This window comes from Zalophus californianus, chromosome 1, assembly GCF_009762305.2.
Source record: "Zalophus californianus isolate mZalCal1 chromosome 1, mZalCal1.pri.v2, whole genome shotgun sequence".
NCBI classification, from domain to species: domain Eukaryota; kingdom Metazoa; phylum Chordata; class Mammalia; order Carnivora; family Otariidae; genus Zalophus; species Zalophus californianus.
Window position 1 is genome coordinate 118,434,086 of NC_045595.1, and position 15,065 is coordinate 118,449,150.

At 37.3% G+C, this 15,065-nt stretch overlaps 1 protein-coding gene across 1 annotated transcript; it reads left to right on the plus strand.

The window, feature by feature from the left end:
* Positions 1-10,320: 10,320 nt before the first annotated feature.
* Positions 10,321-11,574, plus strand: LOC113917855 (eukaryotic translation initiation factor 3 subunit F-like). Its single transcript, XM_027585904.2, is given in 2 exon segments — positions 10,321-10,671; positions 10,673-11,574. Coding segments are annotated over 2 exon segments (1,101 nt in total). The 5' UTR covers positions 10,321-10,327; the 3' UTR covers positions 11,430-11,574.
* The last annotated feature ends 3,491 nt before the right edge of the window (positions 11,575-15,065 follow it).

The following is a 15,065-nucleotide window of genomic DNA, read 5'->3' on the forward strand; positions in this document are numbered from 1 at the left end:
GAATTGGGGCACCTGGGTGGCTCAGTCATTAAGCGTCTGCCTTCGGCTCAGGTCATGATCCCAGGGTCCTGGGATCGAGCCCTGCATCGGGCTCCCTGCTCAGCAGGAAGCCTGCTTCTCCCTCTCCTACTCCCCCTGCTTGTGTTCCCTCTCTCGCTGCGTCTCTCTCTGTCAAATAAGTAAATAAAAATCTTTTGAAAAAATGATGTGAGAGTTTAAACACTATAAGAATATAGAACACAAAAGGATCTGTGAGTGATTGTATGTGGGGGTCAAAGAAAGAAAGAAGATGATAATTATATCCTGATCTCTGGCTAAGTTCAGTAGGTAGAGAACTGTACCACTCATCAAGATAAGGGTATATCAGGAGGAAAATTGAGGGGTGGGGGGAAATTTAGGTGAGATGATGAGTTTAGCATTGGGCATGTAGAATTTGAGCTGCTTTAGATATATCCAGATGCCAGGAATAGTCAGTTGAATATTTGCATGTGAATATCAAAAAGGAGGTCAGATATGAAGACATAGGTCAGTAGTTCTTAAATGCTAGTGTGCATAAAAGCACTAGATCTTGTTAAAATGCAGCTTTCAGAGCCATATTCCCTGAATCACTGAATCTAGAGATCCATGTCCAAGAATTGAAAAGCAGTTCCTGGACCAGCTTGAGTCATGCTTATGCAAATTTTACAGACAATATCAACATATAGAAATATAACATTGTCAAAACCATGGGAATTAGATGAATTCAGTGAGAGAGAGTAGGAACTGATGAATTAAGACTAGAACCCTGAAGAAGAGGATTGAACAGACTGGCCAAAAGTTGATCCCTCAATGGCAACTGAGAATGGTGGGTAAGAGAAAGTTATGAGGAACATCAGGAGCATGGGAAGGAGAGACTTCAAAGAATGAAAAAATCAAAACCAGTGCCAAATGAGGCAGAACAGTCAAGAATATTCACCTATCAAGTGTCATTTGATTTACCAACAAGTTCCTCAGAAATCCAATTTTCAATTAAGGCGAAGTAATGGAGATAGTATTTGAAGAGGGCAATTTATTCATTCATTCAACAATTATTTATTGAATTCCTACTCTGAGTGGGGCTCTATTCTAAGTCCTGGAATTGTAACAGACAACAGGACAGGAAAGAATCTACATCCTAATGTGGGAGATTTAAAAAGATCAATAAATATGTATTAGCCTAGATGGTGAGAAATGTTATAGAAAATAATAAAGCAGGCAAAAGTATAATGCCAAGAAAAGGAGGGGTACTCTTTTATGTAGGGTAGTTAGGGGAACATCTCTAGTAAGGTGGCGTTTGAGCAATGAGCCAAAGGAAGTATAAAAACAAGTCATACAGATATCTGGATAAAGAATGTTACGGGAAAAAGAAACAGCAAAGACCCTATGTTGTGTGCATGTGTAGAATGTTTCAGCCTCAGCAAGGGGACCAGTATGGGAGAGAAGGAGAGCTGTAGGAGGAACGGATAGAGTTGCAGGTCTTGCAGGACTTTGCAAGTTGTTTAACTTTTATTCTGAATGAGATACGTTGCCCCTGGGGAGTTTTGAAAATAGGAATAAAATTATATGACTTTTGTCTTAGTGGGATTACTCTAGCTATTGGTTGAGAAAAGACTGTAACTGAGTAAGAGTGAATGAAAGGAGCCCAGCTGGAAGTTACTGTAATAATTCAATTTAGAGATAGTGGTTGGGCCCAGGGTAGCAGAAGTAGCAAGAAGTGATTAGTATTGTTTTATATACTGGATATAGCACTGAATGCATTCACTGGTGAATTGAATAAAGGTTATGAAAGAAAATCTTCAAGAATAATTCCAAGCATGTAGGCCTAAACAACTGAGAGGATTGAATGATTATTTACTTAAATAATGGGGAAGAAGAATGGAAGGTGCAGCTTCCTCAGCAGTTATCCAGGATGGGGGTACATCAGGTGCTCAGTAAAACATGCTATGTTTGAGGTGTTTGTTTATACATCTGAGTAGTAGTGTTGAAAACAAAATTGTGTATATGAGTCTAGGTTTCAGGGAGGAGATTGAGCTGGAGATACCAGTTTGGGAGCCGTCATTATTTAGATAATGTGAGTCTGGAGCAAATCACCTAAAAAGTGAAAGAGGGAAAGAAAAGAGCCTTGGGCCACTCCAATATTTAGAAGTCATAGTGTTGAAACAGGAAACAGAAAAGGAGACTGGAAAGACACGGGTGGAGATGTAGGAAGAAGACCTTGATCTACTGGGCCATTTCTATTAGCATACAAATGTTTGGTATTTTTTCCATCAAAAAACCTACACTCATTCCTCATTTTCCTCCAGCTCTCACCACAATATTTTCCCATCCCCTCAAGCCATACTTTGAAAGAGTAATTTTCTCTCAATGTTTCCAGTTTTTCTCTTCCAGTTCTCTGTTGAACTCACTCCAGTCAGGCTTTTGTTCCAACAAACCAGCACAAATGTTCTCTTCAAGATCACCAGTGGCATCCTTCATTGCTAAAAGCAATGGTCAGTTTTCAGTTCTCATTTAACTTAGCACATCAGCAGCATTTGACACAATTACATGGTTTTTTTTTTTGAAGTGTTGGCTTTCCTTGGCCGCCTGTCCACTCATCCTGCACAACTGACCAAACCTTTACTTGATTTCTAGAACATCACTCTCTACCGCTTCTCTGATAACTCCTTTTCAGTCTTAGTTGCTGGTTCCTTTCCATTTTCTTGATATATATGTTATATTACACAGAACTTAGGCTATGGAATCCATTTTAATACCTGTACTCACTCCCTTATAGATCCAGTTTCACAGATCTCTCCACTAATAGCTTGAAAATGTTCAGGATGGACATTTTCTTTGGACTATAGAATTCTTTACAGAACTACCTAATCTCATGACTTTTGTCCCAAGTGGATCCTTCCTCAATCTTCCATATCTCAGTAAGTGACAGGTCCATTCTGGTACTCAATCAAAAACCCATACATCATACTGGACTCCTTTTTCTGTCACAGCCTATAACTGATACATTAGCAACTCTCAAAATATCTTAAAATTAGGCTGTTCTTCTGTTTAACATCCTTTAATGGTTTCCCCTCCATTCTGAATAGAAACTAAAATCTTTAAATGATCTTACATAAACCTATAAAATCTGGCTTCCTACTATCTCTCTGATGTTTTCTCCTTGCTCTCATTTACTCAACCACCTCCATTGACCTTCTTGCTCTTCATCAAATAAATATATAAAGCATGCTCTCGAATTAGGATCTTTGCACTTGCTGCTCTAGAAATTTCTTCCTTCAGATATCTACATGATGTGTTTCCTTTTTTCAGACCTTTACTCAAATATTTTCTTAGTGAGACCCTACCTGGCCACCCTATCTAAAATTGCCTGCATTATTTTTCTCTTTAGGAAACTGATATATCATGTGCTTTACTTAATACTCCTTGTTTATCACTTTTTTATCCAAACTAGAACATAAGTTTCATATCTGCTGGAACTGGAACAGTACATGATGTGTATAGTCAATAAATAGTTGCTGAAAGGGGTGCTTCGGTGGGTCAGTTTGTTGAGCATCCAACTCTTGATTTTTGGCTCAGGTCATTATCTCAGGGTAGTGAGATGGAGCCCTGTGTTGGACTCTGCGCTCAGTGGGGAGCCTGCTGGAGATTCTCTCTCTCTCTTTCCCTCTCCCTCTGCCCTTCCCCCCCACCCTTGTGCTCTCTCTCTCCCCCTAAAATAAATAAATATATTTTTTTAAATAGTTGCGGAAAAATGAATAATGAACTTAACCTCTTTTGCATTATCAGCATCTCCCTCTTTTCTAGATCATTCCTATCCAGCATATAAACATGATTTTAATATTCTCATCTCAAAGAGTATCTCTCACTTTAAATCTCTAACTTCCCCTAGTTACTACCCACTTTCTCTGGTCCTTTAATAGCAAAACGTAATATAAAAAATCTCTTTATAGTTACTGTTTTCTCTTCCTAACATCTCATCTATGCCATATCTTGCTCAAATAAGTCTTCCAGTTACACCTGTCCCCTTGCTTCTGATGACTTTTTTGTTAACAAAAGAACATTCACATCTTTGTTCTCTTTGTATTCAAAACTCCTAGTAGCATTCAGTATAGCTGAACGGCCCCTACATCTGGATACACACTCTTCTCTGGATTTTTTGGATGACATATTTGTACTTTTTATCTCAGATTTTGCTCTTCTGTACCAGTCTGTTCTTTGTATGCCTAATTTGCAAAACCTACTTCACATGCCTGATCTTCACCTCTAAAGAGTCCCTTCTTACCGTTCAGTTCCCATCTCAAAAGTACTTCTTCAGATAAATTTTCCTGACTAATTAAAATATTAGTCTCTCATTCTATTAGCCAGTTTTTTTTCCCTATTACTCTATTTTATTTTTTTCTGATGGTACTTACATTATTGGCTTCTGATTTTTTGTTGTTGTTGTTCTCGCCTCTCTAGAATGAAAGCTATACTTATCTGTACCTTTATTTTTTTAAGATTTTATTTATTTATTTGACAGAGAGAGAGATAGCGAGAGCAGAAGCACAAGCAGGGGGAGTGGGAGAGGGAGAAGCAGGCTTCCCGCCGAGCAGGGATACCCATGTGGGGCTCAATCTCAGGACCCTGGGATCATGACCTGAGCCGAAAGCGGATGCTTAATGACTGAGCCACCCAGGAGCCCCTGTCTCTACCATTTTACTAGAGCCTAAATGTGGCACATAGTAGATACTCAGTAAATTAGGTAAATTTTCTACTTTAACTCTAAGATAATATTTAATTGAGGAGTGGAATAAGAACTCACTATTTGGAACATGGGTTTGATTGGCAACCTCCAAGGTGACCCCCAGTGATCCCCACCTCCTGGTATCTGTGCTCTGTGTAGTTCCCTTTGCTTCAGTGTGGCTGATTTATTGACTTGCTTCTAATGAATAGCATAAGGTAAAAGTGAAGCGTTGTCACGTCTGAGATTAGGTTACAAACAGATTATGGACTTCTGTTTTGCATGTCCTATATTGCACATTCACTCACTTGCTCTGAGGGAATCCAGCTGCTATGTGTGAGAAGCCAATATGGTCTAGAACTGATACTTTCAGACCAGAAACACTTAGGATCTGAGGCCCGACAACAGCCATATGAATGAGTTTGGAAGGTATCTTGCCCCAGTTGAGCTCTGAGATGACTGTAGCTGTGGAGTGCAATTTCTTGAGAGATGCTGATGCAGAACCACTGAGCTAAGTAGTGCGCTTTTCTGACCCCAAAGAACTGTGAAATAATAAATAGGCTTTGTTTTAAACAATGAAGTGTTGGGGAATTTATTATACAACTATAGTTAACAAATACAATGGGCAACACCTTAAGTATGGTGGATTTGGGTAGAGTATTTAGTAGAATTTTTCTAATGAGAAACCAGAATAAGGGAAGGAAATTAAGAGGCCACAATTCAGAGAGGATCACAGGATAAAAAAATTTTAAGGAAACACTGTGTCTATTTTATTTTATTTTATTATTTTTTTAATTTATTTTTTTAAAGATTTTATTTATTTATCAGAGAGAGAGAGAGGACAGAGGCAGGCAGAGGGAGAAAGAAGCGGACTCCCCGCCGACGTGGGGCTCCATCCCAGGACCCTGGGACCATGACCTGAGCCGAAGGCAGACGCTTAACGACTGAGCCACCCAGGCGCCCCTGTGTCTATTTTATTTACTTCTAAATGTTTTCACCCTTTTTTAGATGCCACAGTGTTCTTTAAAATACCTTTCAGGTCCTCTTTCTGAAGCCACTTACTAATCTGTAAGTGGGATAGAGAAACAAGGACCCTGGGAATGGAGCATCGATCTGAAGAAAGAACAAACATTGATCAGATTAGCCAATAAATAGCATCGTACGTATTTTTAATATTTTTTATTGAAGTATAATTGACGTACAATATCCTATTAGTTCCAGATGTACATCATCACAATTTGGTATTTTTATACATTGCAAACTGATCCCCATGATAAGTCTAGTATCCATCTGTCACCATACAAGATTAATTAGTGATGGGCTTTAACAAAAACTAAGGAGAAAGCATACCTTGTATAATGTAGTTTGTCTGTATTAGGGTTCTGGTTACAATATGTAATTCTGATTCACAAAGAGACATTATCATGGGATCTGAGCTAATTATAGTTTGTGATTTCTGGTCAGAATAGTTGAGACGTTTCACCTGGTCTTCGAATGTTCACACAAACTTCATATTTATGTCGGAAAGTAAGCAGTTTGATTATATTTTGCCAAGATCATTGTTTGAAAAGTTAGCTTTCTGAAAGTATTGATATGTGTATATTTCAAGAGTGTTACATTACAAAAAGCGAAAATTACATGACTTGTCAGTTCATTATGCTAGGAAGATTTGAAGACTGAATTAGATTTTACAGAACATATTGAAGGCACTACATATATGTGTATATGCACTATGTGTTTATATATATGTATACACATATACATATATATATATTCAACATATTTTTAAGATACTTCAGATGTATTAAGAGAAAAAAATCATTTTAATTTTCTGTCTCCAAAATGCAATTTTATTCTTGGGCTGATTCAGCAGAGTGAAATAATTTTGACATTTGTAGTTTCTAGATGTAGTTTAATATAAGAATAAAAGGCCTTGTGGAAAATTTGTGTTTGTGAATTTAAATGTTTATGTTAACAGTTTGAAAGTATGAGGACTACTTTTACAACTGAAAAAAAAAGGCAGACATTTGGAACTGAACTGAAAGACTGAGTCAACAAAATAGGAAACCTCTGTTCATAGGACCAATAGATACCTGCCTGTGATATTACTCTTAAACACAGAAAGAACATCACATCATGCAGTCTAAGAAACTTCCATGTCTAGGTTCGATGCCAAGAAAGACTGGGTTATTAGCGCAGTGGCAGTGGTCCCTGTAGGGCTGACAGAATTTTGAGATATGTTCTTTTTCAGCAACTTTTCAAAGGGCAACTCCTATAAATGTCAAATATAATTAAATTGTTTATATTAAAATAGAAGTTTAGTCGATAGTGGTAATCATGCAGGTATCTTGATTTAAAAAATTATATAACTTTTATTGTGAAATGTGTAAGTTACTTTCATGATTATGGCAGATATTAACATTCATAGTAGAGTAGGTCTATTCAATTGAGGATTACATTGTATTTAATGCTATATAGTAAACATTTGACTCAATCGTTCTTTAGGGCTAATGGCCGGAAAGGTTATGCCTAAGGGTGTAAATATAAGACACTCATTTACTAGTGTGAAAATCTTAGGATAAGCATGGTAGGACAAATGTGAATATCAATCTTGTTAATGTGAATTAATTATTATAAATTAACTGATGTTCAGAATATACCAAGGTTTAAAAAATTAAAAATACTACATAAAAAATAACGTCCACTTATTTCTTTTATGTACTTTAAAGTACTTAGAACTTATTTTGATGATGGTGATGAAAATTTTACATATTTTCAGTATTAGGGTATACCTAGAAGTTAACAATACAATCTATCATGAAATGTAGTAAATTCATGGAGTGGTTATACGATTAAAAATGTAACTTAATGTAGTGTATATATTATATTTCACAGTTGATACTTTGTTTATAATTGTATTTGCTTTAAAGTACTTCTGACCTTTCTTTGTAATTTTTTGTTGTTGTTGATGCTGGGTAGAATTTTCTGTAGATCTGAGTTAAATTCACCATTTGGGAATAAAATGTTGCTTAGAAAGATTAAAGGCAACCCTTTGAGCCATTTAGAGAACTCTAAAATTAAGACAAAATATTTTAAGAGATGAAAGGTTTGTATAAAGTAAAATTGTATCTATAGTTAGGATAGAGAAGAATTGTGCTTCCAGGGATGGCTGCATAAACTTTAGTTGAAAAGGAATTTCCCCGTGGTTTAGCATTATTAAATTGTATGAGTTATGGAGCTTCTGCATTTTCTTTGGAGTCATCTATCATTGGTCTTGTCACATATAGAATTTGATGATACTGTGAACCAAGGCGTGTAGTGTGTTCCTTGGTCCCAATTTTCTATACTATGGGATTCACTGAGGATCAGATCATGCTTATAGAGATTCCTAAAAATAAAAATAATAATAATTTTAAAAGCATTGGTTTTAGATACATAGGTTGTTTTTGTTGTTGTTGTTGTTTTGGTATCATCTTCCTTAATTATGTGAAATGTTGTCCTATTTGAACTGCCACTAATTTCAAGGGTGAGTCAATCTTCTCTGAAGATTTACTTTGAATAATTTCCTGTAACCCTGCACTGACTGAACCCAGAATGTTTAATGGAAAACATTTAATCTAGGATTTTATGGCTTTGGACTGAACCACTAATTACTGAATATATTTAGTACAATATGCACTAAAGAATGCAGTTTAGGAAAAGCAAGATATATATATAGATAATACATCAAAGCTCTATGTTATCAGAATTTGCTACTTATCTACAATTTTGCCTCACAGAGTGGTAAAGACCTCCATCTGGCTTCTGTAGTGCTCTTTTCTTTCCTATTGAAACATCACAAATAACAATTCATTATATAATTATTTCTGTGTTCATATTTATTAAATAAGTTTTATTTTTTCAAAACTCCCAGAGACAATCAATAATGGATATAGAGTTTCAGTTTTTAGGGGCCCATTATATAAATCTCATCCTTAACTGCATCCTCACAAACATACATTCAGTACAGAGTTCCCCCAGGTTGATGAGTTTACCAGAAGTTCCATTTATTAGAGATAACTTTAGCTGTGCTTTAATAAAATGTTTCCAGGAAATTGCCATATTTATAGATCATTTTACCAGGTATAGGGATACCTGTACAAGGTGATCATTTCTATTTTGGTCTGAAAATTGTGCTTATCTGGTTGGCATTTTCTGATGCTGCCATATCAATCCTTGATGCGCAGTCTCGTAATAGTTTTATCCCTCAGGTTCGGGATGTTTTGATGATGTCCTCTGATCTGGTGACAGCAGCTACACAGTATTTCTTGGCATAAGAATACAGTTGTATAATAGGTTTTGTTGAAATTTTTTGACAGAAACTTTTTGCATATATGTCAAACTTTATTATTTACTCATTTTCTTTCTTCATAATCTGTTTCCATAAAATGGTTTTCTGTTACAATTGAAATCATTATTGCAATTATCACTATTTTGAATCATAATAATTCTATCCTGCAGCTATAAAATATGTAAAATATGTAACACATGATACTCAAGCAATCAAAAATTAGTATAAACATTATAACATTTTATCCACTACCAGATTAATAATTACTTCCTGGTGTGACTCCAAGCTAGGCACTTCATTCTGCTTTTTGTTTTCTGGCCCCTGTTATCAGCTTCCTTCTCTTTTTCCAGTCAGCTTTCCAAGAATGTGCCTTTCTCTGCAATGCTGCCTTATCAAATATGTGAATATTTTCCTTGGAGAGAGTTTATAAATGGAAATATCTGAATTAGTTTTTCTTATTATTATATTTTAATTACTATTGAAAACTATAACATACCAAGAATCCATTAAAAGCTTTCCTAGTCTATATTTTAGCAACCAAGTAAGGATGTGTATCAAAATATTTTGTTTCTCTTTTATTATATTTTTCTATCTCCTATTGTTATTATATTAAGACTTTTAGTTGTTTGATATATTTGTATTAATTCGACTCCTAACAGACAACTCATAGGAACAGCCACACACAAATACAGAAACAAAACGTCTGAAATCTAAATAAAAAATGTAGTTTATCTTAATAGTCATTTTTATTGCTAAATAGTATCTGAAGAAAATTGTTTTTTACATTTGGGTTGTACGACTACAATTCTGATTGGGAAAGGAAAACTTTTTTTTCTAAAGGTTTATTTGTTTATTTGAGAGAGAGATCAAGAGCGTGAGTGGAGGGAGGGGCAGAGGGAGAAGGGAAGCCGACTCCCTGCTGAGCACAGTGCCTGCTGCCAATGCAGTGGATCCCACAACCCCGAGATCATGACCTGAGCCAAAACCAGGAGTCGGATGCTTAACCAACCCAGCGACCCAGGAGCCCATGGAAAAGGAAAATTCTTAAAATATTCTGTGAATATGTTGACCCATCTGCAAAAGTTGTGGGAAATAACTTACGTAATTAATGGTTACCACCTATTAGTATGAATAACTACTAAAACATTTTGTATAAAACACTAATTTGTGTGGCAAAACAATAGTATTGTATGTACTTTCCCAAAGGGTATCATGTTTATTTTCACTTAAATTTAATAAGAAAGTCCTTCTCTCTCGACAAGATGGCCACACCGGCAGCACCGGCGAGTGCTCCTGCCGCCACTCCAGCTCCAGCCCCCGCCCCGGCCGCGGCCCCAGCCTCGGTCCCAGCCCCGGCCCCAACCCCAGCCTCAGCGCCAGCGCCGGCTCCAGCTCCAGCGGCGGTCCCAGCTCCGACGCCGGCTCCAGCCTCATCCTCAGACTCGGCGCCTGCGGCGGCCACGACTGCGGCTCCGGGCCAGACCCCGGCCTCAACGCCAGCCCCGGCGCAGACTCCGGCGCAGTCGCTGCCGGGTCCTGCTCTCCCAGGCCCCTTCCCCGGCGGCCGTGTGGTCCGGCTGCACCCGGTCATTTTGGCCTCCATCGTCGCCCTACGAGCGACGCAACGAGGGCGCTGCTCGAGTGATCGGGACTCTGCTGGGAACCGTTGACAAGCATTCAGTGGAGGTTACTAACTGCTTTTCAGTGCCGCACAACGAGTCAGAAGATGAGGTGGCTGTTGATATGGAATTTGCTAAGAACATGTATGAATTACACAAGAAAGTCTCTCCAAATGAGCTCATCCTGGGCTGGTATGCTACAGGCCATGACATTACAGAGCACTCTGTGCTGATCCACGAGTACTACAGCCGGGAAGCCCCCAACCCCATTCACCTCACTGTGGACACGAGCCTCCAGAACGGCCGCATGAGCATCAAGGCCTATGTCAGCACTTTAATGGGTGTCCCTGGGAGGACCATGGGGGTGATGTTCACACCTCTGACGGTGAAATATGCATATTATGACACTGAACGCATTGGAGTTGACCTGATCATGAAGACCTGTTTTAGCCCCAACCGGGTGATTGGGCTCTCAAGCGACTTGCAGCAAGTAGGAGGGGCATCAGCTCGCATCCAGGATGCCCTAAGCACAGTGTTGCAGTATGCAGAGGATGTGCTGTCTGGAAAGGTGTCAGCTGACAATACCGTGGGCCGCTTTTTGATGAGTCTGGTTAACCAAGTACCCAAGATAGTTCCCGATGACTTTGAGACCATGCTCAACAGCAACATCAATGACCTGCTGACCTACCTGGCCAATCTCACGCAGTCACAGATTGCCCTCAATGAGAAATTTGTAAACCTGTGAATGGGCCCCATGCAGCACTCCTGCCAGTCTGGGCCACCCTAGGACTCAGAATGGAGTGAAGTAGAATGGTTTTCTTGTGGTTTGAGTCACACTGAGTCAGTCAACAGCTTGTGACTCTAAATAAATATAGCCTACCTTTTGTAAAAAAAAAAAAAATTAATAAGAAATATGACTCTGAAGAATAAGCTGACTTTAAGTTTACAGCAAATAAAGGCATCTCTATTTTTTTTTAAAGATTTTTATTTATTTATTCATGAGAGACACACAGAGAGAGAGAGAGAGAGAGAGAGAGAGAGAAACGGAGGGAGAAGCAGGCTCCCCACTGAGCAGGGAGCCCGATGCGGGACTCGATCCCAGGACCCCGGGATCATGACCTGAGCCAAAGGCAGACGCTTAACCATCTGAGACACCCAGGCGCCCAAGGCATCTCTCTTGTTTTGCAAAATCTGAATCTTTGATTTTTCCAATTTTGACTTACTGTAATGAATTTACTATGAACTGTATATGAACAGGGCAAAAGAAGTTCAATATTACATAAGTTGATTTTTGAAATATCAGCTTGCTAAATATAAACTTTTATATATATAAAGTTTTATTTAAAAAATGGACGTAAATATCCTAGGGATAAAAGGGGTCTTTGGAGTTCATTATCTAGTTTCCAGAAAGTACTGCAATTAAATCATCTCTAACAGATTGGTATTTTTTTCTATTTTCATAGACCTCTAGAAAGAGAGGTTCTGTATATTTAACAGTTCTCCCTTTGAGAAACGTTTAATTATTCTTAACCTAAAATTCTCATGTTTCAGTTTCAGATGAAGGTGATAATGATGATTTTAAATCCTTTTTTTTTAAGATTTTATTTATTTATTGCAGAGAGAGCAAGAGAGCACAAGCACAAGAGGGGATGTGGCAGAGGGAGAGGGAGAAGCAGGCTCCCCGCTGAGCAGGGAGCCTGATGCTCTGCTCTATCCCAGGACCCTGGGGTCATGACCTGAGCCGAAGGCAGATGCTTAACCAACTGAGCCACCCAGGCGCCCCGATTTTAAATCCTTTTATTACCTTATTACCATCTTCAACTTTCCTATGAGAAATTGTTATCCTTTGCAGATTGACTTCTGTTACAGATAATATAGGTATAATAAAATTAATATATATCTTGTTCGTAAATGTCCACCTGTTTATGTGTTATCACCTGCTAGAAATCAGCTAGATTATTGTTAATGAGTTTGAAGAGTATGTTTAGGATGGGCTGTTCTCAAAACTGGCTATTAGCATCCTGCAATTTTGTTTTTTAGAGCTCAAGTACACCCTTAAAAGAGAGACAGTCATCTTCCAACAGCATTGAAAAATGAAGCTAAATTTTCATCAAATTTAATGAATATTTTTAGAGTACTGTGAATTAAATTATGTGCTATGTGAAGTATACAAAATTTATTTGAAGTGTAAGTCTGGAAGCAGTCATTCGTTCACCTGAACATCCAAACATGAGGCAAAGAAACCTTTCATACTTAGGGAGAGAGACAGCATGTATTAAAATGGCATGACCATTATCTCAAGAGTGAGGTGATGCTATTAACTGGGAAAGAGTGTGAGGGAACCTGCTGAGAAGCTGGAAATATTTTTAAAATGTGATTTGTGGTTAATAAGAACATGTGAATAAATATGTAAAAATTCATGTAAATGTTCACGTATGGTAATCTTTCTACTTTTAAAGACTTCTAGAAAGAGAGATTCTACATATTTAATAGTTCTCACTGTGAGAAATGTTTAGTTATTCCTAACCTAAAATGCTCATGTTGTGCATCTTGCTAAAAATCGTATCTCAAATAAAAAAATAACTCAGGGACAAAAAAAAATAGGGGTTTGAAATCTGAGACCCCCAAACCAAAGACACAAAGGCAGAAGCTCAAAATTGCAGATGCTGATTTTCAGCTATACTGTTTGCAATAGGGGCAGCTCCCACTAGCACATTGTAAAGAGCCTTAGAGATCTGTTCATGTAATAATAGCTAATGATTTTTTAGAGCAATAGCAACTGAGCTAATGGTGTGTGCGTGTGCCACATGTGTGTGTGTTTACAAAAGTGTAGATATGTGTATGCCTATTTTATTGTAAAAATTATTGTGTTTACTGCAAACAAAAAAACACAGAAAAGTATAAAGTTAAAATGACTAAATTCAGTTCAAAATTATATTCAACAAAGCAGTCCTCCAATGTATTTCATCTTAATCTATTTGCTCATCAATATATGCTCCAAATTTCCTCACAGCTTCCACTTGGGAAATATTTAATATATTGCATTATGAAATAAGTTATCTTTTTATTGATCATTAATAAAGTCTTGCAATATACAGCCTGTTACTTTCTTAGTGACCAGAGTTTTTGTTCACATCATTAAAATCAAAAGGTAAAATAGGATATTTTATGGGTGAAATTTAGGGAATTTAGAACACCTTATTAATATTTCTTTCAGCTTTATTGAGTTATATTTGACAAAATTTTAAAATGTACAATATGATGATTGGATATACATATGCATTGTGAAAGGACTCCCACCATAGAGTTAATGAACACATCGAGCACGTCACCTATTTACCTCTTTTTCCTTTTGGTGAGGACATTTATGTTCTATTCTCTTCACAAATTTCAATTATTCAATACAGTTATTATCAAGTAGATTCACTGTGTTATATATTAGATTCTCAGACTTTATTCATCTTATAACTGAAAGTTTGTAACCTTTTACTAACCTCTAACAATTTACCCCATGCTTCACCATTCTACTCTGTTTCTATGAGTTTGACTTTTTTTTTTTTTTAGATTCCACATAAGTGATATAATGCAGTATTTGTATTTGTCTTATTTTACTTAACATACTGCCTTCCAGGTTCATACATGTTATATCAAATGCAAGATTTCCTTCTTTTTTAAGGTTGACTAATATTACATTATATATATGCACCACATTGGGGCTCCTGGGTGGATCAGTCAGTTAAGCGTTCGACTTTTAGTTTCCACTCAGGTCATGATCTCAGGGTTGTGAGATCAAGCCCCATGTGGGGCTCCATGCTCAGCAGGGAGTCTACTTGACATTCTCTCTCTCCTTCTGCCCCTCCCCTCCACTTGCATGTTCTCTCTCTCTAAAATAAATACATACATCTTCGTATATGCACCACATTTTCTTTATTAACTCATCTGTTGGTGGACACTTGACTTGTTTCCATACAGTGGCTCTTGTGAATAATGTTACAATCAAACAGGAGTATACATATCTCTTCAAGATAATGATTTTATTTTCTTTGGATATATTCCCAGAAGTAGAACTGCAGGGCCATATGTTAATTCTATTTTTAATTTCTTGGTGAACCTCCATATGGTTTCCCATTTTGACTATACCATTCTACATGCTCACCAAGAGTGTACAAGTGTTCCCTTTTCTCCATATCCTTGCTAGCATTTGTTAGTTCTTGTCTTTTTGATGATAGACATTCTCACAGGTATGAGGTGATACCTCACTCTGGTTGAATTGTATTTCCTAGATAACTAGTGATATTGACCATCATTTCTGTACCTGTTGGTTGTTTGTATTTCTTCTTTGGAAAAATGTCTATTAAGTCCCTTTGCCTATTCTTTAATT